We start from the raw sequence: 24,582 nt of genomic DNA, 5'->3' as shown, positions 1-24,582 counted from the left end.
AGGATACTTCGACAAACGACGGACCGGACGAGATTTTTAGACCGCAATGTGATTTTTGATATTAATTTGAAAGTTATTTCAATAGAATCAGTTATAGATCTTCCGATCGTAGTAAACAGCAAATATCAAGCAACAGAATTTGGTTGTATTTGATTTGACCTAAACAACGGGAACTCTATTCCACCGACTATAATCTGATCGAACCATCGTGGACGCTGTATTTCTCTATCTCTCGTGCCGGGGAGGTTACCAAAAAAACATTATTGTCGGTTGCACTGTCCGAAATCCATGCGGTATGTCGTTTCAAGACCCTACAGGACAACCGCAACCAACTTCGCACGGCGATGCATCCCGTTCGATCCCAGCGTATTCTGAAGCTCCGTTTCTGGGTTTCCTTGCTGAAAAGTTGTTGTTGGCGGACACAGTTACTTAAGTGTCTTGCCGTCCTAAGACAAAGCCTGTTGAACAAGGTTTTTCCAACCGACACCGAGTACTCTCCACCAGATCTCGCTTCACCTTGTCTAACCATCTTGCTCACTGCGCTGCTGGTCGTCGTGTTCCTACCAGATTTGAGGCAAACACCATCTTTGCAGGGTAGTTGTCCCGCAAGTGGTCAGTTTCGTCCATGGACAAAAACTTATCATGCGACACCGCGGTTGCGTAGATCTGACAGATAATGCTGGACAGATAGTGGAATGCTGAATGGTAAATGGTTGAATAATGCGCTCCAGAACTATCACGAAGTTCCACAGCCTCTTATTTAGCAACTCCTATCTCTACCTCCTCGTGGTACCATCCGGGATACGTTCCTTAGTGGAAATCGGACAACCGGTGGAAACTAGGGTCGTATGCTCTCCGCCTGCAAATGACGGATCTCGGTAGAAGCATGTTCGATGAACCTGAAAATACTGAGAACCTGAGCAGAGGGTCCAACGCCCCCAAAGGGGGATGGTTTTTATAGCTGGTTAAAAGTAAAAAAATGAATGGATAAACCCCTAATCCAAGCTGTCATGCGACCCGTACCGTCGGGATGAATGGTGGGGGGGAGGGGTGGATTGTTCTATAAATACTCAGCCTCAAACGGACCCTGTGGAGTACCAGAGCGCCCTCCACAGTAATCAGCCCTTACCGCATCATGAGGGGCTCTGACTTTTCTTTCCCATCAACTCGTGGGATTCTTATGGAAAACAAAATCAAAAATACAACAAGTGTAGATACGGCGGAAAGTTCGCGAGAGGGGGCATCCAGTGTTCTCTACCAAGGGTGGAGAAGGATGCAACTAGGAGCGCTAGTGTGGGTGGCAAAGGCAGCGGTATGCCTACCACGCCGGGCACAGCGATGAATGGCCCAACGCTAATCAGGGCGATGGAGAAGAATAGAAACGCTGTACCTAAACGTTGACGCAACGCGGCCCAGGAGGCTACGGAAAGCGCTACCAGCAGTGGTAAGGCGTCTGCCAAGCGTCTGAGATAGTCCGCGGGGGATAGCACCCCTGGTGGACCGAAAAAACGCCTGATCGGTAAAAGCCCTCAGGCTAGCGGGTTGGCAGAGCTAACCGATGAACCAACGGGAAGCTCCAAGACGGATGGTCCGTGGACCGAGGTTAAGACCAAGAGAAAACGCGGAGGAGGCTCCAGTAAAAAAACAGCTCCACCTAAACCGGCAAGGAAGCGAGCGAAGAAGGGCGACGCTCTTATCCTGAAAACCGACGGGTCGAAATACTTAGAGGTTCTGAAGGCCATGAGAGGAGACGCCCTACTCAAGGATCTGAGCGCGGACGTGCGAAGCATCCGCCGCTCACGCATGGGCGATATGATCCTCGACTTAAAGAAGGATGCCACCAAGAAGAGCTCCGCATACAAATCCATAGCGGAAGGAGTGCTCGGGGACGAAGTGCAGGTACGTGCTATAACACCAGAAGTGACTATCCAGCTTAAGAACCTGGACGAGATCACCGAAGTGCGCGAGGTCGTACATGCTCTCAAAGAGCAAAGTGGAGTGGTGGTGGCAACCGAGGCGGTTCGCCTACGCAAGGGTCCGGCCGGGACCCAGGTAGCCACCATACGACTTCCGCTGACTGACGGAAACGAAGCCCTGAAAGCTGCTAGGCTAAAAGTGGGGTGGTCGGAATGTCCACTGAGCGTGCTTGCTTCCGGTGCTTCGAACACGAACATAAAGCCTGGAACTGCAAGGGGCCAGATAGGAGATTCCCAAGTGCCTGATCTGTACCGGTAAACGGGACGCAAAGCACGTAACGGGAGGTTCAAGGTGCCCGGCCGGTGTGCCGGCGACTAAGCCACGTTCATAGTGCAAGTGACACAACTCAACCTGAACCACTGCAGCACGGCTTAGCAGCTGTTACACCAAGCAGTTTCTGAGTCAGCAATAGACATTGCCATAATCTCGGATCCATATCGCGTCCTTGCCGGAAACGGCAACTGGGTTTCGGATAGGTCTGGGACGGCGGCTATATGGACGACAAGCAGGTTCCCGATTCAGGAGGTTGTGTCAACTGCAGACGAGGGAATTGCCGTTGCCAAAGTGGGTGGAGTGTTCTACTGCAGCTGTTATGCTCCGCCGAGTTGGTCTATCGAGCAGTTTACGCGGATGCATGTTCCGAGTAGACCGAGTATCAGTTGTGCTGACTGGTTTAACCCAGCAAACCACAAATCGTATAATAATGTGTAAAAATCATCTTAAATATCGCTTAACAAACTCAAAATCGTACATAAAGCCTATTAAAGCGCACCCTAGTTTACATATATTCGTACAAAATGATAGTAACTGATTCACATAAGATTTTTGTCACAGAATTGTATAGCATTATGGAACTAATCATGTTGAGTCGGATTTCATCGTATACAAATAGGGTATGTTGCTACATCGTCGTAATTGCCTATTCCCGTCCTATCCAACACAAATTATTAAAAATATCAGCATTTTTATGACACACAATGCAAAACTAACTAAACTAAAACTAACTAAACTAGTTATTCCCTAATATTTTAGTTAGTTGTCTATCATACGCAATCAATCAAAGTGAGCTGAGATCTATTTAAATGCTTTTTATCATTAAAGAAGTCCTACCAGCCAAATTTCCTACGTTTTTTCGTGCGACTCGTTTTAATTTCCGTCATTCATAAATGAAAATAACTCACGCAAGGCATTGTCGTTATTCTACAGCCAGAAAAACTTGCCTGACCTGCAGAAATTTTGTAGAATAACATTTGTCATGCCGTCCTACACAAATACATGCGCGTTAGCTTCGTAAACATTGTTGTGATTTTTAGTTCGGACGATGAAAAATTTTGTTGGACGGATTTTAAAACGGTACGACGAATTTTAGCAATAAAGTCAGTTGCGTAATTTCAATAATATGCTTTAATAGTCGCTTTTCAGTGATTTCAAAGTTCGCGGATCGGAAGGTAAGTGTGTTTTAGTCAAATCAGTACAAGAACTTTTGGAGTATTCACTAAATCCATCCAGCAAATGATGAAAATTAGAATGGCTTTCCTTATTACGCGGGAATTAGAAAAAGACCCTACTTATGAATGTGAATTGTTTTCATATTATTTCCAGTACGTATATCGCCTCCAAAACAGTACGCATATGCTGGTTTCGTGCATCGAATGCGATTTTTCCAGATATATATCGGTACATATATCATATTTGTTACTTTGATATACGTACGAAAATGTTTGCTGGGAAGGCCGGTGGTTGTGGCGGGCGACTTTAACGCTTGGGCGGTAGAGTGGGGAAGTCGTCGCACGAGCCATAGGGGTCGGATTCTGCTTGAGGCTCTGGCAAAGCTTAACGTAGATCTGGCCAACGTCGGCAACACAAGTACCTTCAGTAGGAACGGTGCGGAGTCTATCATCGACGTGACTTTCGGCAGTCCTGATCCAATAGGAGACTGGAGGGTAGACAATGGCTACACTCACAGTGACCATCAGGCGGTCCGCTATGGTGTCAGATAACGAGGCGGCAGGCGGCGAGTAGAGCCGACACTACAACTACCCGTGGATGGAAGACATCATACTTCGATCCCGAAGTATTTGTGGAAGCGATCCGAAGAGAGTGCGGTGATCGCGGTATGCCCGATGCGAACGCTGATCATTTGGTTGAGGTACTGTCGCGAGCGTGTGCCTAGGATGCCTAGGAAAAACCGACCTAGGTACGGGAGGTCACCGGCTTACTAGTGACAGCTGAAATTGCGGAACTCCGCGGAGCGTGCTTTCGAGCGAAGAGAATTATGCAAAGAGCTCGTTCGGGCGAAGGTAGGGCTGAATGTCGAGTAGTACTTGTTGCTGCACGCGCAGCGCTTAAGAGTGGGATAAAAGCTAGTAAACGAACTGATTTGAAAGGTTATGTGTTAGTGCTAATGCGAACCCGTGGGGTGATGCTTACAGGGTCGTAATGGCAAAGACCAAGGGCGTGATGGCACCCGCAGAGCGATTGCCAGAGATGCTGGAGCGAATCATCGAGGGCCTCTTTCCGCGCCACGAGCCAAGGCCCTGGCCTCAGGCCGCTGAGTCGTCCCACGGCCGACGTTCCAGTATCTCAGATCATGGCGTGGACGACGGCGGCTTAGAGGTTGGGAAGGAAGTAACGATTACGAATGAGGAACTCATTGAGATCGCTAAATCCCTAAAGGTGAGCAAGGCACCAGGACCAGACGGAATCCCGAATTGGGCCATTAAAGCGGCTATTTTGGAGACTCCCGAATTATTCGGAGCAGTAATGAGTAGATGCCTGGAATATGGCCACTTCCCGGACAGATGGAAGCGACAGAACATGGCCCTATTGCCGAAGCCAAAAAAACCTCCGGGTGTCCCCTCGTCATATAGGCCGATCTGTCTACTCGATATTGCCGGCAAGGTACTGGAGAGGGTTATCCTTAACAGACTCGTACAGTACACGGAGGGTACAAACAGTCTGTCAAGGAACCAATTCGGCTTCCGTAAAGGCAAATCTACGGTGGATGCCATCTTGTCTGTCACTAAGACAACCGAGGTGGCAATCCAGCATAAGAGCACGTGTATGCGCTATTGCGCAGTTGTCACGCTCGACGTGAGAAATGCGTTTAATAGCGCTAGCTGGGACTCCATAGCCAACTCGCTTCGGAACGTCCAAGTGACGGTGTCGCTGTACAAGATCCTGGAAAATTATTTCCAGAATCGTGTGCTATGGCACAACACGGAGGAGGGTCAGAAGTGCGCTCCAATCACCGCAGGGGTTCCGCAAGGTTCCATACTGGGCCCGGTGTTGTGGAACGTCATGTATGACGAGGTGTTGAAGCTAAAGTTCCCGGTAGGGGTGGTGATTGTCGGCTTTGCGGACGATATCACCTTGGAAGTCTACGGTGAATCTATCAGAGAGTTGAGTTGATGGCTGCCCACTCTATAAGCATTGTTGAAGATTGGATGCGCTCCAGGAAACTGGAGCTAGCGCATCATAAAACGGAGGTTATCGTGGTGAACATCAGCAAGTCAGTGCAGCAAGCAAATATCAGCGTCGGGGACTGCACTATTTCGTCAAAGCGGTTCTTAAAACTCCTAAGAGCTCAAGTTCGGGAGCCACGTCAACTATGCCTGCAAGAAGGCTTCCACAGCTATTTCGGCATTGTCTCGTATGATGTCTAATAGCTCTGCGGCATATGACAGCAAGCGAAGGCTTTTAGCTAACGTGGTCCAGTCCATACTTAGGTATGGCGGACCGGTGTGGTCATTGGCGTTAGGAACCAAAAGCTACCTAGGTAAGCTGGAAAGTACCTATCGTCTCATGTGACGATAGGATTTGACAATCCAGGATCCAGGATTTGACAATCGTCGATGGCGGTCTACGTTATTGTTGCCTGTACTCAGTCCGACCCACTAGTATTAATTAAGGTAGGATACCGTTACTGGGAAGACATCCATTTAAATTACACATTTGATTCTACTGCATCATGTACCTGGAGGACGGAGGTCGAACGGTCATTGTATAGCGAAGGTTATATCCACTTAGATAAAAACCTAAAACCACAGACAAACAGACATAACTTTTGGAAGAAAAATCAACAAAAATCATCGTACCTCACATTTAGCCTGAACACTAGCACCATCTATGATCGACATTCCCAAATATCAAATATCAACTTGGGTGTCCCTCGAAGTAGCGAGTATTTTTAATGGAGAATTCCCCTTCTTTCGTCAAAAAGCGCCACTTTAACCAAAACGGAGACATTCCCAACTAAGCTCAAATTTGAAATGACAGTTTAATCGGTACGAAGAATGGAAAACGAGTGTTATATCTGTTTGTCTGTGCTAAAACTAAATCCAAGTTCAAGTTGAATTCCAATCCCAAGACCGAGGCCAGAGTACTGTGTCCAGAACACAATCAATTTACTCTTCTATTTAGTAGCAATGCGTAAACACTTCGCGTGATGACATTAGATTAGAGATCTATTTAAAACCGATTGTCCATTTCGTATCAAAGCAGAGAAAATTCCTTTTGTATTTGTAGATTAATTGGTAACTAGGTTTGAAAAGATCTCATGCTTATCGCATTTTACAAACCAACCCTTCAGAAAACCATTCCAGCATCCATGTTCGCGAGATCTGCGAGTTTGAGTTGGCCGTAGAATGGGCAGAAGGGGATCATAAGAAATGGGCTCCATCATTAAATTCATTACAGATTTCCGAGAGTAATTTTGTGAAAGAATCGTCATATTTTTTTAGAGTACCCAGCTCGTGACAAGTTCCAAGCAAGAGTTTTATCGATTTTAAATGCTCTCACAAATGTGTATTCAGAATTTTGGTTTTATAATTTATAACAATGCGTGCACAAAAATACGGGCGGTTGCAAATATAAACCCAAGTGCGAATAGCGCGGAAATGCGAAAATTCCCACTAGCTGCGGTAAATTACATCATGCACGGTTCGATTGTGTCAATAAATTACCGTTCGAGGGCTTGCCGCCTATTAGCGTACTCGTTGAACAAGTCCCGTCAGTGCGGCCATAAGTTAAAACAAAACCTTCGTCGCGTGCCTGTGGGATTTACAGTGCACCTGACGACAGTCTGGCTGCGCTGAGAAAGACAGGTTGGTTGAAATACTGCGGGGAATTTGCCTCCAGCAGGCAACCGGTCACTGAGAGGTGGAAAGTTTCACGCGCCCTCACTGCCTCACTTTATACAATTGGGAAGTTTACTCTAGCAAAAGCACGTGATTCATGTTATGGCTGAACATATCTAAATAGATATGTAAATAGTAGTTATAGGTACCTATTTGCCGCCAGAATCGCTCTAATTTATTCTATCAGATTAGCAGCTAAGTGATTTAAACATTTTAAACGATAGGGGACACTGGTAGGGCGGTGTTAGTAAAAAACAAAACAACCGTTTCTAGCTTGCGTATTCAGCATGTTTATTCATATTGAGATTATTCTAGTTTCCAATTGCGTTTGTCCTCGGTGCACATCGTGTCAGTCTTAGGCAAATCGAATCATATTATGCCGATGGTTTTTCTTCGGCACTAACAGACGTGGCGGCTGTGCCCTTGGATTGGTCGTCATCAACAGGATCGTTACAGGATAGCGATGGGAACTTTTGATACAGAGCAGCACGGTACTTCGGATGGCTGATGCCGTAAACGATTGGGTTGTAGACAGCATTAGCTTTCGCAAAAAGTGATCCCCAAACGGTTGCCAGTGGGCTGATTGGAGCGGCATGGAATATTCCTGTAAAGTTGATTACCAAGTACGGGGTCCATGCCATGAACCAAAGCGAGATGGTAACCAGGGCAATCTTCGCCAGTTTGATCTCCGCGCTGGTACTTTGAGCCTCCTGCGACCGAAGCGAGGTTACGTTCATTTTCTTCGCCTGTTCACGCATGTTTTTTTCGTGAGCCGATACCGCCTACTTGGACAAGCACAGATGAATAAAAATGTTCATTGCAAAAATCACAAATTCTTACCTTAATAATGAAGATGTAGGAATAGATGATGGAAAACAGAGGCAAAAAATAAACAAAAGAAGCATACACCATGATGTAGGAGCGGCTCAGCAGAGTGTCGGTGAGGTAATCGGTTCCACAGACACTCATGTTACCCTCCGGAACGTATCGGTTCCACCCGAACAGCGGGGCTAACGTCCAAGAAAGGCACACAGCCCACACTCCGAGTATCTGCAGCGCAGCGCGATTGCTGGTCATCGGCTTAGCCGACAGACCTTTCACGATGACCCTATAGCGGTCGAATGCAATCATCGTCATAGTCCAGATGGATGCACAACCGAAAAGAGATCCAGCCATACCGTACAGCTCACACGCCAGTGGTCCAAGGACCCAGGTTTCATAGTAGCAATTCCAGACCATCGGTGGTCCCATAGTGAACATCATCAGGAAGTCAGAGAAAGCGAGGTTCACCACCAGCATATTGGATGGAGTACGCAGTGATTTGGTTTTAGTGAAGATATACATCACACAACCATTTCCGGCCATTGATACTACGCAAAGCACGGCGATGGCTACTCCGAGCATGGAATGCCACAGTGGATTCATCGGCGGGAACTGATACCAGTGAGCGTCAACCAGGTGCAGCATATCCGGCGGAACTCTATCCACCACGGTAATGTTGGTCCTTGCCTCCTGGCCCCATGCTTGGAATTGTGGTCCAGTGAATGCACCCATTGTTCAGCCAATTTCTCTGCCTTTTTCACTGGTCGAAGAAAAACGCCAATCCGAGCGAACTACTTCGAGCTGTACTCATCACCGAAACTAACACCGCCGAATGGGATGCGTTCATATTTATTAGTTCACTAATCGAATTTGGGCAATTTTTGGAGGTGTGGCGGTATTTGGTTTGTAGCACGATTATTAGTTCACTAATTCGATTTGAGCCATTTTTGGTAAATCCTCTTCGGGCATAGGTGCGATTATTATTATTTCCCTTGCAGAAGCCCTCCAGCGACCGAGGTTAGAAACCAAGGACATTTTTCCCCTTATTAACCAAACCGTCAACGCAGCGGGACGAAGCATCAATTTCCGTGCAAAATAGTTTGTCTGTTAAATTATGTTATTAATTACTTGAACTAGATTTTATTTAGGTTAACCCACGAATAATTATTTATCGCTAAAATTCCGGTCGATTAGGTTAGCAACTCCAAAGTACGAAGTTCCGCTATTAGGACTTTTCACATTAAATTTTATAGAGAAGACGGTGTGTGTGTTCCAATTTGGGCCCACCTGTGCAATTTAAATTGGACTTGAAATCAAAATGAAAACTAAACTGAACTTAAATTGCAAGTTGCAATTGAACTTTGAGTCGAACATAAATTGGAGTTAAATTAGACTAGATGTTAAGCATAAATTGGGCTTGAAATCGGAATTGAAATCAGAATTCAATTTGACGGAAATTGGACTTGAATTAGACTAGAAATTGGCTTTACAATGGGACATTGAAATTGGACTTGAAATTGAACTCGTGATTGGACATGAATGTTGACTTGAATTTAAACTCCAAATCGTACTTGAAAATTGACTTAAATTGGACGCGATATTAAAGTTGTAGGGATGGGAAAACTATCATTAATTACTGATAGTTATCAGTAAGCAATAATATCACTAAGTATCAGTAAGGTTTCGCTGTTATTGATGCTTGCTGATACAGTAACGTCGTCCCGCTAGAAAAATCAGTGGGATTAAAGTTAATGGTCGGTAGTTGCGTACGATAGACGAGAGTGACACAATATGTCGTCGTTGTCGTCACAGCCTAGAACCGGGGTGGCTCGTGCTGTTTCAAGCAGTCGTCTCTATGCAACTCGATCTTGGGCCATTCGTTGCAAGTTTCCCAGTCGTCTCAAAAGTCATAAATCACTTTCGACTTGGTCAAGTCATCTTGTATGTTGAGTCCATGCCTCTCGTTTCGATACTCCCTGGTCGCAACACCACCTCAAGAGTGATGCTGAACAGCATACTGGATAAGCTGTCATGTTGTCCCAACCCTCGCTGAGTCTCGAAGGGACTCGACTGTGTCCGGGAGACTTGCGAAACACATCACTCGTTTCAATGTTGGGTCAGTTTATCCGGAAAACCGGTTTCGTGCATTATGTACCATAACTCGATGGACTGTATCGTATGTTGCTTTGAAATCAATTAAGATGTGATCCGAGGGCGCGATGTACCCTCAACATTTCTGCAAGATCTGTCGGATGGAAAAAATATGGTCGGTAGTTGCGCGAGCTCCCATGAAGTCCACCTGATAAATTACAATGTAAAATTACAATGAAAAATGCAGTTATTACAATTTCCTATTTTTGTGCTACAATGCTGTGATGGGTACAATTACTGATATTTACTGATAGTTATCAGTAACGTACTGAAACTACTGATAGTTATAAGTAACGATTTTTAATGATAGTTCCCATCCCTATAAAGTTGAAATTAGACTTAAAGCATAATCTATTAATAACACAATTGATTTTTTATCGCCTATTAAAATTAGAATTACCCATTGGATATTTTCTCTTGAAAATTTGGATAGCAATCGTTTAGAGTGTATTGTTTACACTGTATTTGATCGCTGTCAGTTCCGTTGTTCGAAAAGTGGAAAAAATGGCGTTACCCGAAAAGCAGCGTTGCGCAAGCATCTTGAAAATGCTCAACTCTCTTATCGGACATCGGAAAACAACTCGGAATCGTACACTCAACTCCTGTGAGTTGGGTGGTTAAAAGTTACTACGAAACTCTGAGCATCAAAGATCAAACGGAAGGAGAAATGCAGTCAGAATGGATGTTCTATTAGTGATCAGGAACACAAGCGTGTCGTGGAAGCGTTTAGGGAAAATCCCAATAACTCTATCAGGAATGGGGCCAAAAAGTTGAATCTGTCCAATTCTTTTGTTCAGAAAGCCGATGAACGGGAGAGACTGAATACGTACAAAATGCAGAAGGCTTTAAATCGTGTCGAACGACAAAATACGGTGGGAAAATTACTTCCAGATGCTGACAACGCCTCATTGTCTCATCATGGATGATAAAACTTACGTCAAAGCGGACTTCCGGTAGCTACCGGGGATACTGTTTTTCACCGCCCACCACAAGCTTGAAACATCAAATAGGATGTCAAATAGGAGGGAATAAGGAAGCAGAAACTTTCAAAGTTTACAAAGAAACACATGATTTGGCAAGCGATCTGCTCATGTGGCAAACGGAGTGCGCCGTTCGTGACCACCGGGTCTGTAAATGGCAGGCAGATCTACCTCAAGGAGTGTCTACAGAAGGGTCTGCTTCCTCTGTTGAAGGAACACGAGGACCCTACGCTCTTCTGGCCGGACCTTACTTCGCGCCACTATTCAAAAGATGTTCTGGAGTGGTACGAAGCCTTGGGTCACTTTCGTACCCAAGGACATGAACCCTCCAACGCACAGGAACTAAGGCCCATCGAAAAATACTGAGCTGTTATGAAGCAGGCACTACGGAAGCATTCCGAAGGGGGTCAAATCTGAGGAAGACATGGAAAAAAGTGGGTTTCGTATAGATTAGGCTGCAGCCATATGTTGTACAGAACCTTATAAGTGATTTAAGGTGAAGGTCGTAAGAGGCCAGTTGCTTTTTCACTGATTTCAGTACTTGTTGCCACTATCGTTTTGTTGATAAAAGAGTTGCTAGTAATAGGTAATAATCTGTTATGTTATGAAATGTAGAATCGCGTATCGATTTTTCCTGTTCAACTAGATCCGACAGTAATTCTATCACATAAAATGTTGTTTACGGAGAATTTTATTATCAGTGAATTTTATAAGTACATTATCGACACTCACGACCTTTAATTTGATAGCGAAAATAATTGGACAATTTTATGCTCAAGTGTTTATGTTGGCATCACTCCATATAAACGTCCGTTCCCTTGACAACGTATAACAACGACGGTCGCGGGTTCGGAATTGCAATCGAAACGACGTGAAGTTTTTCCTATCAATTCAAGTGAACAGTTTGGACAACATCAACATCTTACTTAATTACCGGTCGGGAGGTAAGTTAAAGTTTTCTGTGCCTCAAGTTAAGTTTCGCGGGTGATGTGACGAATGGAACGGCCGAAAAAAATTAATGAGAAATCTACGGCGAAAAAGTGAAAATATAGTGATGAATTTTAATTGGGCAGAAATCTCAATATTTAGTGTAATTTATGCCCCAAAAAGTAATAGAACAGTATAATCAATATATATATAGAATGCCAGTGTCGCTGCAGTGCGCGTGGTAAACATGACACATGTGCAGATAATGTATTTACATTATATATGCAAATGTGTGTGTGTCTGAGATTCATCAAAAGGGGGATTTCATTGTCAAACTTTGACAACCAGTTTAAAATTTCAACTATGGCTGCCAAGTAATGTGATTGGAAACTTCGCTTGCTTCAAATTTCTGAAATAATCGGTGCAAAAGGCTGCAGTTTTAGGATTCTATTCATCCGGACGAAAAGAAAAAGAACGTTTAAAACCATTTCACTGGCATAAAAACACAGCGGAGAGCGCACTGATGACAGTACCAACCAGCGCACAGATAAAGAAAAGATAAATAACAATGAGCAACTTTGACAATGAAGTTCCCGATGCACAGACTTGATACAGATTGTTAGCATCATGTTTACCACAATGAGTCCTGTAGAAAAACAGTGACACTGGCATTCTATATATATTGATTCTACTAATAGAACCTATAGAATGCAAAGGTTAATGCTTTGAGTTGCAAGATCACATTACGGCTAGCAAGTTAGTTGAACTGATTTTATTTTTTTTTTTGCGATGGTTTTCCGAGTCTATGGAAGCATCCCTAGTAGCACAGGTGTAGTTAGTAGTTGTGGTAATCAATGACTAATTTCAGTCATAAATAGGTTGCAGCAACCAGAAATGACAAAAGTGTGCTACTTGGGATGTTGGTATATTGAAAAAGGAAAGGTGACGGTGCCATACTGACTGCCATGGGTGACGGTGCCATACTGACTGCCATGTATGTCGTTAAGCGTATGGTGCGAGCATACAGTTATGGTATTAAAGTTGAATGAAATAAATATGCCAAAAGCTTACTAATAAGTTATATTTCATTGTCAGAAAGTTTGAAAAAATCGGTCAGCTAGGTAATTTTCTACAGCATTTTTTCCGTGATGCAATTTGATGTGGTTGCATATTCCCAGTTGCATATTGAGAAATCATTTTGTTATACATTAAAGTTGTAATAGAAGGTGGGGCACGTGCCCCAAAGGTACGCCAGTGCTAGTTCATCACTGGCAACCGTCCGTGGGAGGCGTGCGTTTATCTCCTTTCCAATCCCGCTAGACTCCGCTTTAAGTCTGCTCTTCGTCGTCGCAAAGTTCCTTGCAATGCTATCAAAGTTATCCAAAAAGCCTATACGCTGGTTTTTCTTGGTGAAAACCGTACCTCTCGCTTCGATGCTCACTCGTCGGATCAACGCCTCAAGATCGTTGTTGAACAGCACGCAAGATAAGCCGTCACCTTCTCTCAAACCTCGCCGCATCTCGAAGGGACTCGAGAGTGTCCTCGAAACTCATCACTCGATTCAATGTAGCTCTGATCAATCGTGTCAGTTTATCCGGAGAACCGTGTTCGTGCATTATATGTCATAGCTGGTCTTGATCGACTGTATCGTATGCTGCTTTAAAATCAATTAAGATGTCGGACGGTAAAAATTTGGTGGTTGAGCGAGCCCCAAGAAAACCCGCCTGGTAATTCCCTACGCAACCTTGTGCTATTGATGACAGCATGCGTAACAAGATCTGGGAGAGTACCTTGTAGGCGACGTTTACCACCGTTATGCCACGATAGTAGAGCGGATCACCCTTTTTATAGATGCGACAAATCATTCCTTCAATCCAATTCTCCGGCAACTTCGTCTCCTCCCAAATCTTGGAAATTACCCAGTGTAGGGCCGTTGCTAGCGTTTCTTTGCCATGTTTACCATGCTCTGCCGGCAGACTGTCCTTACCAGCGCCAGCGGCTTTGTTGATCTTCACCAGATTTCCCGTTTGTCTGTTTGGAGATAAGGTGCTGGTAGATTGCTATCTTCCTATTCCAAAATTAGATATATAGGTAGATTGCTATCTTCCTTCCAAAAAAGCCCTATTCTTCTTCTTTACGAAACCAAACCATTTGTTAGTTGTTTCATTGCAAACTTAGGAAATACCATATGATACAGATCTGAAGGTTTGCTAAAAATCAACTTTTTTCTAACCTATCGGGCTCCTTCGCGAACGAGAGGTTCACTGTTTAGAAGTATTAAAAGTGTAGTTCTCATTTTTTAACCATTTCCAACCAATCAAGTACAAAAGTTCCAATATTTGAAGACCTCGTGTCTGTAGTGGCCCCATATCGATGAGAATTACTCCTTTACAAGAGTATTAGTATAAAAAAAAAATAAAGCCCCATTAACCGGTGGTTGGTTCGCCCCAATGTCCGTCATTATAGTTGAAGGAAAAGAAAGCTTGAACCTCCAAATCACCTCTGAGATTACTAGAGTTAGACTTACACTAATTGTAAATCACCTTCCATGCCAAACAATGGTTGTTGATACCGAGATAATGTAACAGGGGAGACAGGTCGCCCTCATTAGCCTTTTTACAACTTCAAACCGACAAAACATTTGAGACTATTAATGGTTAGGAATAACCAGAACCTTTCCCCCACTTTACATACTACTTTGTTCCGATCTGCTCATCAAAAAACCCCACATCAAGCAATAAGGGAAAACAATTCATTGCAATTACTGTTTTACCACAGAAACCCCAACCGAGCGCAAACCGTGCATTGTCCAGCAGCTTCCGCGTCATCAGAGCGTAAAGCTGCGGCGGTGGCGGCGGCGGTCCGGTGACGGCGGCCCGCCGCAACACGTCTCGTTTGCAAAACGTCGATTAGGCATATCGAAGCCCAAAAGCAACCGCGCTAAGCAGAATAGCAAACATTCGATTAGTTAGCGCCGCGAAACAAGATCGATAGCGCGTGCTCGCGCTTCCTTAACGGCTAGAATCGCTTCTCCTGGCCGGCTTCTGATAAATTTGTTATCATTTACGCGTACGGTTACGCGTCGCTCGTGCAGGGGCAGCTAACTTTGAACGCTTCATTGCGATCCACTTTACCTTGTGGCGATTTTTTCCACATTTTGCTGCGTTCAGCCGCGGTGACCGTTGTCGATCCTGTTGTGTACTTTGGTTATTTGCACGGTCGTTATTCTTCGCACATCGAAATCAACCGCAGTGCTAACGATAACGAATCCTTCTAGTCAATCTCGTCGTTCCGGGTCAACATCGCACAATTGGATTAATCGATTAGATCAATTGTCGAATAATCGCGGCGCGAAATTTCGAGGTACCAGCCAGATTAATGCCATAAAAAGTCATACTCAGTATTTTACGAACCATCGCAGCATTTAGTGTTTCTGTGGAATCCAGGAGAGCGGAGTGACCACCAAATATGGAAGCCTCGTAAGTTTCACGGCCGTGACGTCAAACAAGCCGACCCGAAAGAAAGTGAATATTAACGGCAAGTGATAACGGAAGTGTTTATTATATTTTTTGCTGAGCAGTGGAAAACGTTAAAAATCCTATTAGTGTAAAAAATAGCGAGCCAAAACGAAAGTATAATCCTGTTAGTGTTTCAAGAAGCTACATGTATCTTCACCGACAGCTGACCGCTCGGAAAAGGCATTGGGAAAAAGTTCTACCCATGTTTTCAAAACGTGTTACACTCTAGCAACAGCAGTGGCCACACTTGGGCCACATATCAGTCATAATTTTTCCAGAAGCTAGACATCATTCTGGCATATATCACGTGTGTACTATATATCTGATCTGCTAAGTTATCTATAATGAAAGGTTTTCTAATCACAAAGCACCGTTAAAAAAATTAAATAGTTTATATTGACCACGTTAAGGTTTTTTACAATTTATTGGAACAAAAGTAAAGTCAATTACATCATCATAGAGTATGAGTTATATGATATTTTTGCAGTACTATGAACAATTACCAATCAAGAATTTCTCAATTATTGGACAAATAACCTGAGCACTAAACGCTACTTTTATGTTTCCGTTGAACGATTGATATGTGTTTTGTTTTATTCTCCGAAATTAGTGTCTGACTTGGACCTTGTAGCTCTGTGATGGTTAGCGACATCGATCGGTTATCTCTCATTGTGGTGAGATTGGAGTCAATTCGGGCTGGAAATCAAAGCGAAATACTGTCAATTTTCATGTCAGCAATCAATCACTGCGTTACATCTCTATTTACTTTAACTTTGTGGAACAATCCGAAGTACTGATTCAATGTCGAATCCACATCTTTCTCTCTTGGACTGCCAATCTGCATCTGCTCCCATTGCTCCGAACATCCTTGGTGGCAGCGCACGTCCAATTTTTGCTGATAGATCTGTCACTAAGTCGTTGACTTCTTTCGGAATCCTCACTAAATATTGTTTGCTTTGCTGATTTTCATCCGGCATTCTCGGTATGTGACCAGCGGAGAATTGATTATAAAATGTTACGCTCAAAGACGCCCAAAAGTTCTCATTCAACGTCCACGGGAGCCGGCGTTACAGCGCGCGAGGCCCTGTGCAGGACAGGCAGCGAGGCTCTTTTTTGTATGCCAGGTGGACAGATAACCCAACAAACATTTTTGTTTAAGAGTAGCTTCTGCAACTATTGTATAGCTAAAACAAAACCAATGGAGCAAACGCTTCTTAAGCTGTTATACAACAAAAATGTTCCTTGGGAAGTTCGGTTTTTTATCCAGAATTATTTCGAGGAGTTTGGTTTCAGCCTGACACCAATCAGTATAGGGGGAATAACAGTACGTTTTGCTCGCCTAGTGAATGGTATAACGACTGCTTTTGCGGGGTTTATGTTAAACCCCTCTTGTAAACTTCATAACATTATCATCATAGCTCCTAGCTGCACTGTGTCAAAGTTCCCTCTGACGATAAGTCCTACGTCCTCGACGCAAGCAATAGTTTCGTAACCAAGATTCGTTGCTTGTGAAGCAATGTGTCGGTCAAAGCAAGGGTGGGAGAGCCCGCTGTGGGCTTCCTTTCATCATCGAAATCGTGACCAATGCATCCCTCAATGCTGCTGTGATTTCTCTGCTTAAAAGCATTGCATTGCATATTGCATTCGATTCCGTTTTGAAAAAGAAAGGACGTGTTATCGAAAGCGCCCTCAATATCAAGGAAAACCGAAAGTGCCGTCACTTGATATTTGAGCGATTTCTCAATTAACGTCACAACGCAAAGCAATGCGGTTTCCATATTGGTATGCATGTTGATTTCTATGCAACGGAGAGTTCTTTAAAAACTCGGCCTAAACGCCGGTTCTGGCATTCCACGCCTCGAGACAGTAGAGGGCACCGGGAGATTCAGTGTTACCACAATACACATATCCGAGGGGCTACCAGGCTCCCTGACTACCACCACGTACTTTGTTTTTGTAGCGTTTAAGACACTTAAGAATCTTGTGTCTCGGTGCGAGTATGTTGTCGCGGTTCGAAGGTTAGAATTCTCGGTGGAGAAAGGTGTTAACTTTCGATATTTGAAAATTCCCATACGGTCAGGTCCACTGGTGTCGAGTGGAGGAAACTTGCCTGTGATGAGAAGCTTTTTCTTGTAGGAAGTTGGGATGTTGACTAGCGGTTTCAGGGTGAAGTTGTCGATAATGGTCGTCGGTGGAATTCGCGGATAAGACTTGCCCGGGAGATTTTTGAGGAAAGCCTACCGTACTTTGAACCTTTTCGAAGGAAGACATTTTGACCTAACTACGTTAGAGTCTCAAGCTGGGCAATCAACTTGACGATTGGTCATCATTCTGAGGTGGCGCATAAGCCAATCGTTGGTAATCAAAGACGGTCGGTGATCCTTTTCTCTAGAGAGTTCGTTCGGAACTCTTGGTAGTTTTCCCGGGCTCGCTGGAACCCTCTCGGGTTAAGTTGGCCATTTCTTCTACGCAGAAGCATATGAGTCTTCGCAATGATGGTACGGCTTCTCTACACGTCGGCCTTCACAGGATTCCTTCCAAAGCTTGTTGAACAGTAGATTCGGCAGGTCGTTACCTTGTTTCAAACCATAACGCCACAAACGAGTTAAAAATCCCATCCTCCGCTATTCTGACGGTTGACGAGAAACCATCAAGAGAGGCACATATCAGCCTAATCAGTTTAACACTAAACCTACGAACGGAACTCCACGATTGCTTTTCCTCGACCGATCAAGAAAGCCGTGATTGTCGAAAGATTAACGTTAATACTGTAAAAATGAGTCGAAAGAGCCAAAACACCCTCACACGATAATCTTAATGCTAATTGGGAAATGTTGTACAATCAATCCATGTCGCTGTATTGAATCGTACACTGCGTTGAAGTATATAAAATATATTGGGTCTGCAAGTTTAATTCTGGAAATTAGTCGAGAAACTCTCGCAACGTGAACATTTAATCCGTTTTGCAACGGCCTCAGTCTGTGACGGAATTTCGTATGAGAAGTTGAGGACGGGTATAAGGTAAGGTAATATAATATGCCCCCCTTAAGAATAAATGGATATATCTTAAACAGGCATCCCATGAATAACGTTACAATTACGAATATACACCCATATTCTGTATTTCGAATGAGTTGAAATATTTCGATCGACTTGGCAAATATTTCGTTCGAGTTGTTTTTTCATATGAAGATCTTTCGTTCGAGCCGCTGTTTGTTCGAACGAAATGCCAGTTTCGAACGAAACATAAATCCGTTCGAAATACAGAATAGACGTGTATATGTTACTTTTTGAGCTGAAAAGCAATTGCAACTGTTTACTTCCTTTAATATTGTGGAATAAAAATACTAAGAATTATTTAAACAGCGTCTAAAATTTGGGTTTCTCATTTGTGCGGGCAATATGCCCCAGCTGTAGTATAATACGCTCCACGTTGTGTTTCGACTATTTTTGAGATTGATATGCCAATGCTATTTTGTGGAAAGTTAAACTTGTTTAGATAATCTCAAACCATTGTGTTTTCACATAAAATAAGCCTTGTTTCGGTCTCCTGCGATAACTTTTCGTTTTTGCTAATAGTGGTAATAGACTGTCACTCGTATCTATTAATCAGTATTTATAGCCAAATTTGCAATAGGGCATATTGCACCATCGCAAGTGTGACATATTGGCCGCATTCGACATGTTGGGAAAAATATTAAATAATTACATAAACTAAGTGTTTTTCACCTGGTTTTCGCCTGAGATAATGTTTTAGAACTCAACTCTATGCGATCGAATCGTTACAAGCTAAAAGATTTTAACGACAAGAGAGCTTACGGAAACGATGCAAAAAATTACATCGGAAGCTGTTAGAAGACAAATTTATTTTTCTTTTGGTTTGACAGCTAGTGACAACTGTCAAACTTGCATAGTAGGCTGGTTTCATCGTATTTTAAAGTTTCTCGTTAGTTTTGCATTTTAATTTATGCTAGTTTGCGAATAAACGAACTAGGGCGTATTGCCACCTGGGGCACATTATATACATGTCCCCTACTTCGGCAATTACTGCATTTCAGCCGATGACCATTCGAACAGACCGAGCGTATAAGACCCTTCAACCGATCCACCACTAGTTCCTCCTCGGACCATACCCACAGTAATACCCCTCCAGAAATTTTCCCCATTGGAAGCATTCGTCTCCATTCAAATTAGGCTTCTCGTCGCCAATTTCCTAGTCGTCTCAGAAGTCGCAAATCACTTTCGACCTGGTCAAGGCATCTTGCACGTTGAGCCCCCCGGTTCCTGGTGCCAGTGCAGTTCTTGAAGAGAACTATTTTCGTCGCACTGTCGTCCGGCATCCTTACGATGTGTCCGGCCCACCGTAGCGTACTGACTTTCGCCAAATGCACGATAGAAATCTCTCCAAACAGTGCCTGTAGCTCGTGATTTACCTGTCCAGCGCTCTCCGCTTTCAGTTTGTACTCCACCAAATATCATCCGTAGCACCTTCCGCTCGAAGACGGCAAGGCCGCGTATGTCCTCCGTGAGCAGTGACAAGTTCATAAAGAATAATTATTCTTCGTACGGCGGCGTATGCTTCTTTATCGTAGCGCTCTGCGAAGGTCAAAGTAGATCTGATTTCTCGCTTAAATATGCCGCTGGATCTTCCGTCCACAGTTACCGTCGAGGGAGGCACGCGTTTGTTTCCTTTGAGCCTCCTTCTTTCATGTATTTGGTCTTCGACATATTTATTTTTAGCTCAATCTTTCTAGACTCCATTTTCGTCGGATAACCCCATCAAGAGCGATGTTGAATAACATGCAAGATAAGCCGTTCCCTTGTCTCAACCTTCACCACGATTCAAAGGGACTCGAAAGTCCAAAATATGCTCGAAACACATCACTACATCTAATGTAGCTTCGATCAATCGCGTCAGTTTTTCCGAAAACCCGTGTGCGTACATTATCTGCCATAGCTGGCCTCGATCGACTGTATCTTATGTTGCTTTGAAATCAATAAAGTGATGTGATGTACGTTGTACTCTCGACGTTTCTGTAAGATCTGTCGGATGGTAAACATCTGGTCCGTAGTTGCGTAGGTCCCCATGAAGCCCGCCTAGTAATTCCCTACGAAACCTGTGCTATCGGTAACAGCCGGCGTAACAGGATTATAACCAAATTTTTTTGGGAGGCACCCCCTAGGCCGCCTCCAGGGAAATTTCCTAGCTACGCCAATGCCAATAGATTGCGTTCCTGTACTGCCTCAACCGACGCACGGTGGAGGAAACCAAGCCAAAGGAATGAACGCATAAACTAATTTTTTGCATTTGAATGTCTACCTTCTATTAGTTCTCCTGCTGTTGTCCCCCAACCACTTCCCTACTAGCACGGTTGTTACAAAGCAGTTGTGGTAACCGAATTATGACTAATTTCAGTTGTAATCCGGTTGTTTAAACTAAATGGACCTAATGTGTGCAACTTGGGTTGTAATTCTCTCCGGTAATCCCTATAAACCAATCTTTTTTACGTTTTTTTTTAATCTTCCCTTGTTAATGACCACCCCGTTCCACCCTTTCAGAAATACTTTCCAAATGTAAGAGAAACACACCTCTTTACCCATTTTAACCTTGCTCCCTGCTTATTAGAGACTGTCTCCCCATTTTGTCAACCCCCTGCGCTGATTCTTTTGTCAAAAAATGTGTCAAGTTTGGTAAAGAACTGTCCAGGCGTTCCGGAGTTATGGCTCGCCTCCCTGTTAGCTCCTTCCCAATCAGCCCCAGCAAATAGCTATGCATCTGTTTGCTCCCTGAAAATCCCTATAATGGAAGCGAAACAAAACTATTTTTCCATATATCCCTCATCGGTGAACCCCCCCGCTATAAGCCCCGCTTTTTATGATCCCGTCACTTGCGCAACTGAAATCGGTCTAAATGCAAAAGAAACACAACCTCTACCTATTGTCAATCTTCTCTGCTGATAATGTAGTTTGATGAAGAACCGTCCGGCGTTTCGGAGTTTCGGCGGAGCATGCATTAATGCTCCGTTCCTCGTCCCTCCCCTATTAGCTTCCCCCAGACTGCTCCCACTTCTGACGCGTAGGCTACAATGCTATATCCCTCGTCGTCTTCGTCCTCTCTAACTCCCCTTCATAACCCCCCTCCTTTTTATCTTTCAACTTCTTGTGCGATGGAAATCGGTCTAAATGCAAAGGAAACGTAGCCCCTTTTAATTATTTGGCCCTTTTCCTTTGATAGAGACAACCCCGCAGTGTCGGGGTCGCAGTTCAGCCCGGAAATTTTTACATAAGCCCATTTAAATTTTATCGACAGGCCGGCCGTTTCTCAATTGTGTCCCTTTTGTTGGCTCTTCTTTCTCCACAATACAATGCTCTGGACCTGTCAAAAACCTGTTTATAGATTCTTTCTCATATTGCATTCATTTGGATAATTATTACAAACAATTATTAATCTAACAATTATTTATGTATGAACCTGCTTTAAGCTTCTTTTTACTAAATTGACATGGAATAAATACTATCGGCTTGATCCGATAATTTCTATGATGTTACATGTTGGAGGTTTAACCCATAATTCACGTCAAATGAATACAAAAGTGTGTCATTTCAGAACGCAACTTGAAACCTTCCGGCATACCGGACGTGCTTCATATTCGGGTTAAAGTAAAAACGATCCCAGATTAATAAAAAATAAACGAATTTGCTATAAGTAAAGCATCTACACCCACATCCTGCCCAGCTGTTGAACGACCAATCGCACAACTCAAACAGGCGAGCTTTTGCGTTTCTCTGTTTTTTTCCGTGACGCAAATTCAGTATAACTTGAAAGAGTTTTACCGGTTTTGTATATATTTATCTTTTAGGTAAAGTTTACGGATTGTGTGCGTCAAATATGATTATTACCAGCTGCTAAGAATTGTTGTCCACTATTTCCCGTCGTAACGTAACCTTTCTCCATGTGTTTATTTATATTTGAGATCAAAACTTTGCACGTTTTCGTTACATGTGACTTCTTTGGTTGGAGTTTCTTTAGGTTTGCAATGACGGTGTTAATGCTATTTAACGATAACTAATTAGTAAAAAAACTTTAGAATAAAGTTATGTTTCAGTGAATCAAAAGTTGAACTTAAATAAAAATATATTTACCATGTATTTAAAGAAATGAAAACTGCAAGCATTTTTAATCTAAATCCGGCCTGCGAACATGTTATTTGACGTCGTATTAGTCTAAGTATGACGTCTTTTGCCGGATTGTCTGCACTGGTTTGGGATATGCAAATAAGACAAGATCTAGAGGCACGGCAATTAGGCTGTTTCAACGAAAAAATGTCCCAATAACAAGCATAAGCAGGTTCATATCTGTCTAATTTGTTATTCAAACAAGTAAAAAGTTTATGCTTTTACAGACATCCTAATGCTTGACAATTAGAAAATCTCTGATGTGAAAATATAGATTTTTTTTTCTTTTTTCTAGCAGAGAACTAACCGGTTTATTGAAACTGGGGGAATGCAAACTGCGATTTGCTGCAGTTTAAGGAGAAATGGACCGTCATCAATTCTACGAATTTCAAAGGCACTGTTTGTTCATTTGTCAATAGATGAAAGGTTATCGAAACTTTTTTAATAATAGTTATTAAAGGTCCCAAATTTTCCTAAATTTGGCAGCTGTAGAAGTTACGCGCAATGCTGTGGTACTATTTTTCAAATGAGTTACACGCTTACTTAGCATAAGCAGCGAATAATGTATCAGAATAGAAGAGTGAAAAAGCACCAACTGTCAGATCGTCCTTCACGCCAACTCCGGAATGGATTAGCACCTGTAACTAGACCGTTATGTGTCCTGTTGCGGACATGCAAATAACCGCAGTAATTAAAATTTCACGCTCGACTGATGACAACGATCCAACTTGTTTTTAACGTTTTTGTGCTTTTCTTCGCGACTCCCGATTCTCGTCACAGCGGCTTCGTATGAATCTCTTCTGCACTCGTTTAATTCTATAGCTGGCGCGGAGTGTGGTCCTGGACACTTTATAGCACGAGAAATGAACTAGTTTCCAATTTCGAGTCCTTAGAGTTGTCACATTGTATTTCAGTTCAACTTAGGAACTCATCTGACTAGAAACTGATTATATGACTGCCAGTGGTCTTGTTTTACAATTCAGAGTAGTTCTATGTTCAACTTTCATATCTTCAGAACCGTCCATCCAATCCAAATTCTGTTCAATAACGTTCTTCTAGGCCACAAAGCCTGCTGTTTGGTAGTTATTGTAGTCAAATCGGTCCAGGTATTTTCAAAAAACAGATGTTTATTGTTATGTTTTTACTACTGACACTCTTATGCGTTCATTTGTAACGTGGGAATGACATAGTTTGGTATTCGGTAGTCAACATTTTTGGAACAAACATCTTACTTTACTGTTCTAGGCTTATCCTAAAAGTGGTGAAAAATCACACGGGGCTGTTTTGCGTTTATGGACAGTGTATCCACCAGTGCGTTGTACCGACTGGCCGCCATTACCGCTTGATTTACAAGACATTGAACAGTAGGCATTAGCGATCCTGACCTTGACGAAGCTCTCTTTGTAATTCGAATGAACTTGACAATCTACGCGAAATTTGAACAGAACACTGTGTACCATCCATCGTAGGTTGAATCAGTTTGATCAGTTTACTGAGACCGCCGTTCCAGTCTATGATTCTCCATAACCCTTTTCGATCGATAGTATCATATGTGGCTTTGAAATCAACGAATGGTGCGTTGGAACGCTATATTCACGGCCTTTTTGGAGGAACTGCCATAGTGTGTAAATATTTGATCCCTTGATGACCATCCTTCGATGAAGCGGCTTAATAAATTCCCAAAAAAAGAGTTCGCAATTGGTGATAGGCGGCGGAAAATTATTTGGGACAGCATTTTGTAGGCGGCATTGAGTAAATAATCGGGCATCGGGTAAATAATCCCATGCACCTTCCAGTATTGGACAAAAGGTAGGAGTCAAAATGACTACTTGTCAAGCATAGCTACCAATACCCCCCCCTTCCTTTCCGCTCTTCCCCACCTTCACCAAAAAA

At 43.3% G+C, this 24,582-nt stretch overlaps 1 protein-coding gene across 1 annotated transcript; it reads right to left on the bottom strand.

The window, feature by feature from the left end:
• Positions 1 to 7,489: 7,489 nt before the first annotated feature.
• On the bottom strand, positions 7,490 to 8,669 carry LOC128743632 (rhodopsin-like). The gene is made up of 2 exons (XM_053840246.1): positions 7,956 to 8,669; positions 7,490 to 7,897 (listed from the first exon to the last, which is right to left on the bottom strand). Exons 1-2 carry the CDS (start codon positions 8,667 to 8,669, stop codon positions 7,490 to 7,492), a joined length of 1,122 nt encoding a protein of 373 aa, XP_053696221.1.
• Positions 8,670 to 24,582: the final 15,913 nt, after the last annotated feature.

This window comes from Sabethes cyaneus, chromosome 3, assembly GCF_943734655.1.
Source record: "Sabethes cyaneus chromosome 3, idSabCyanKW18_F2, whole genome shotgun sequence".
NCBI lineage: Eukaryota > Metazoa > Arthropoda > Insecta > Diptera > Culicidae > Sabethes > Sabethes cyaneus.
This window is presented reverse-complemented; position numbering and strand designations above follow the sequence as displayed.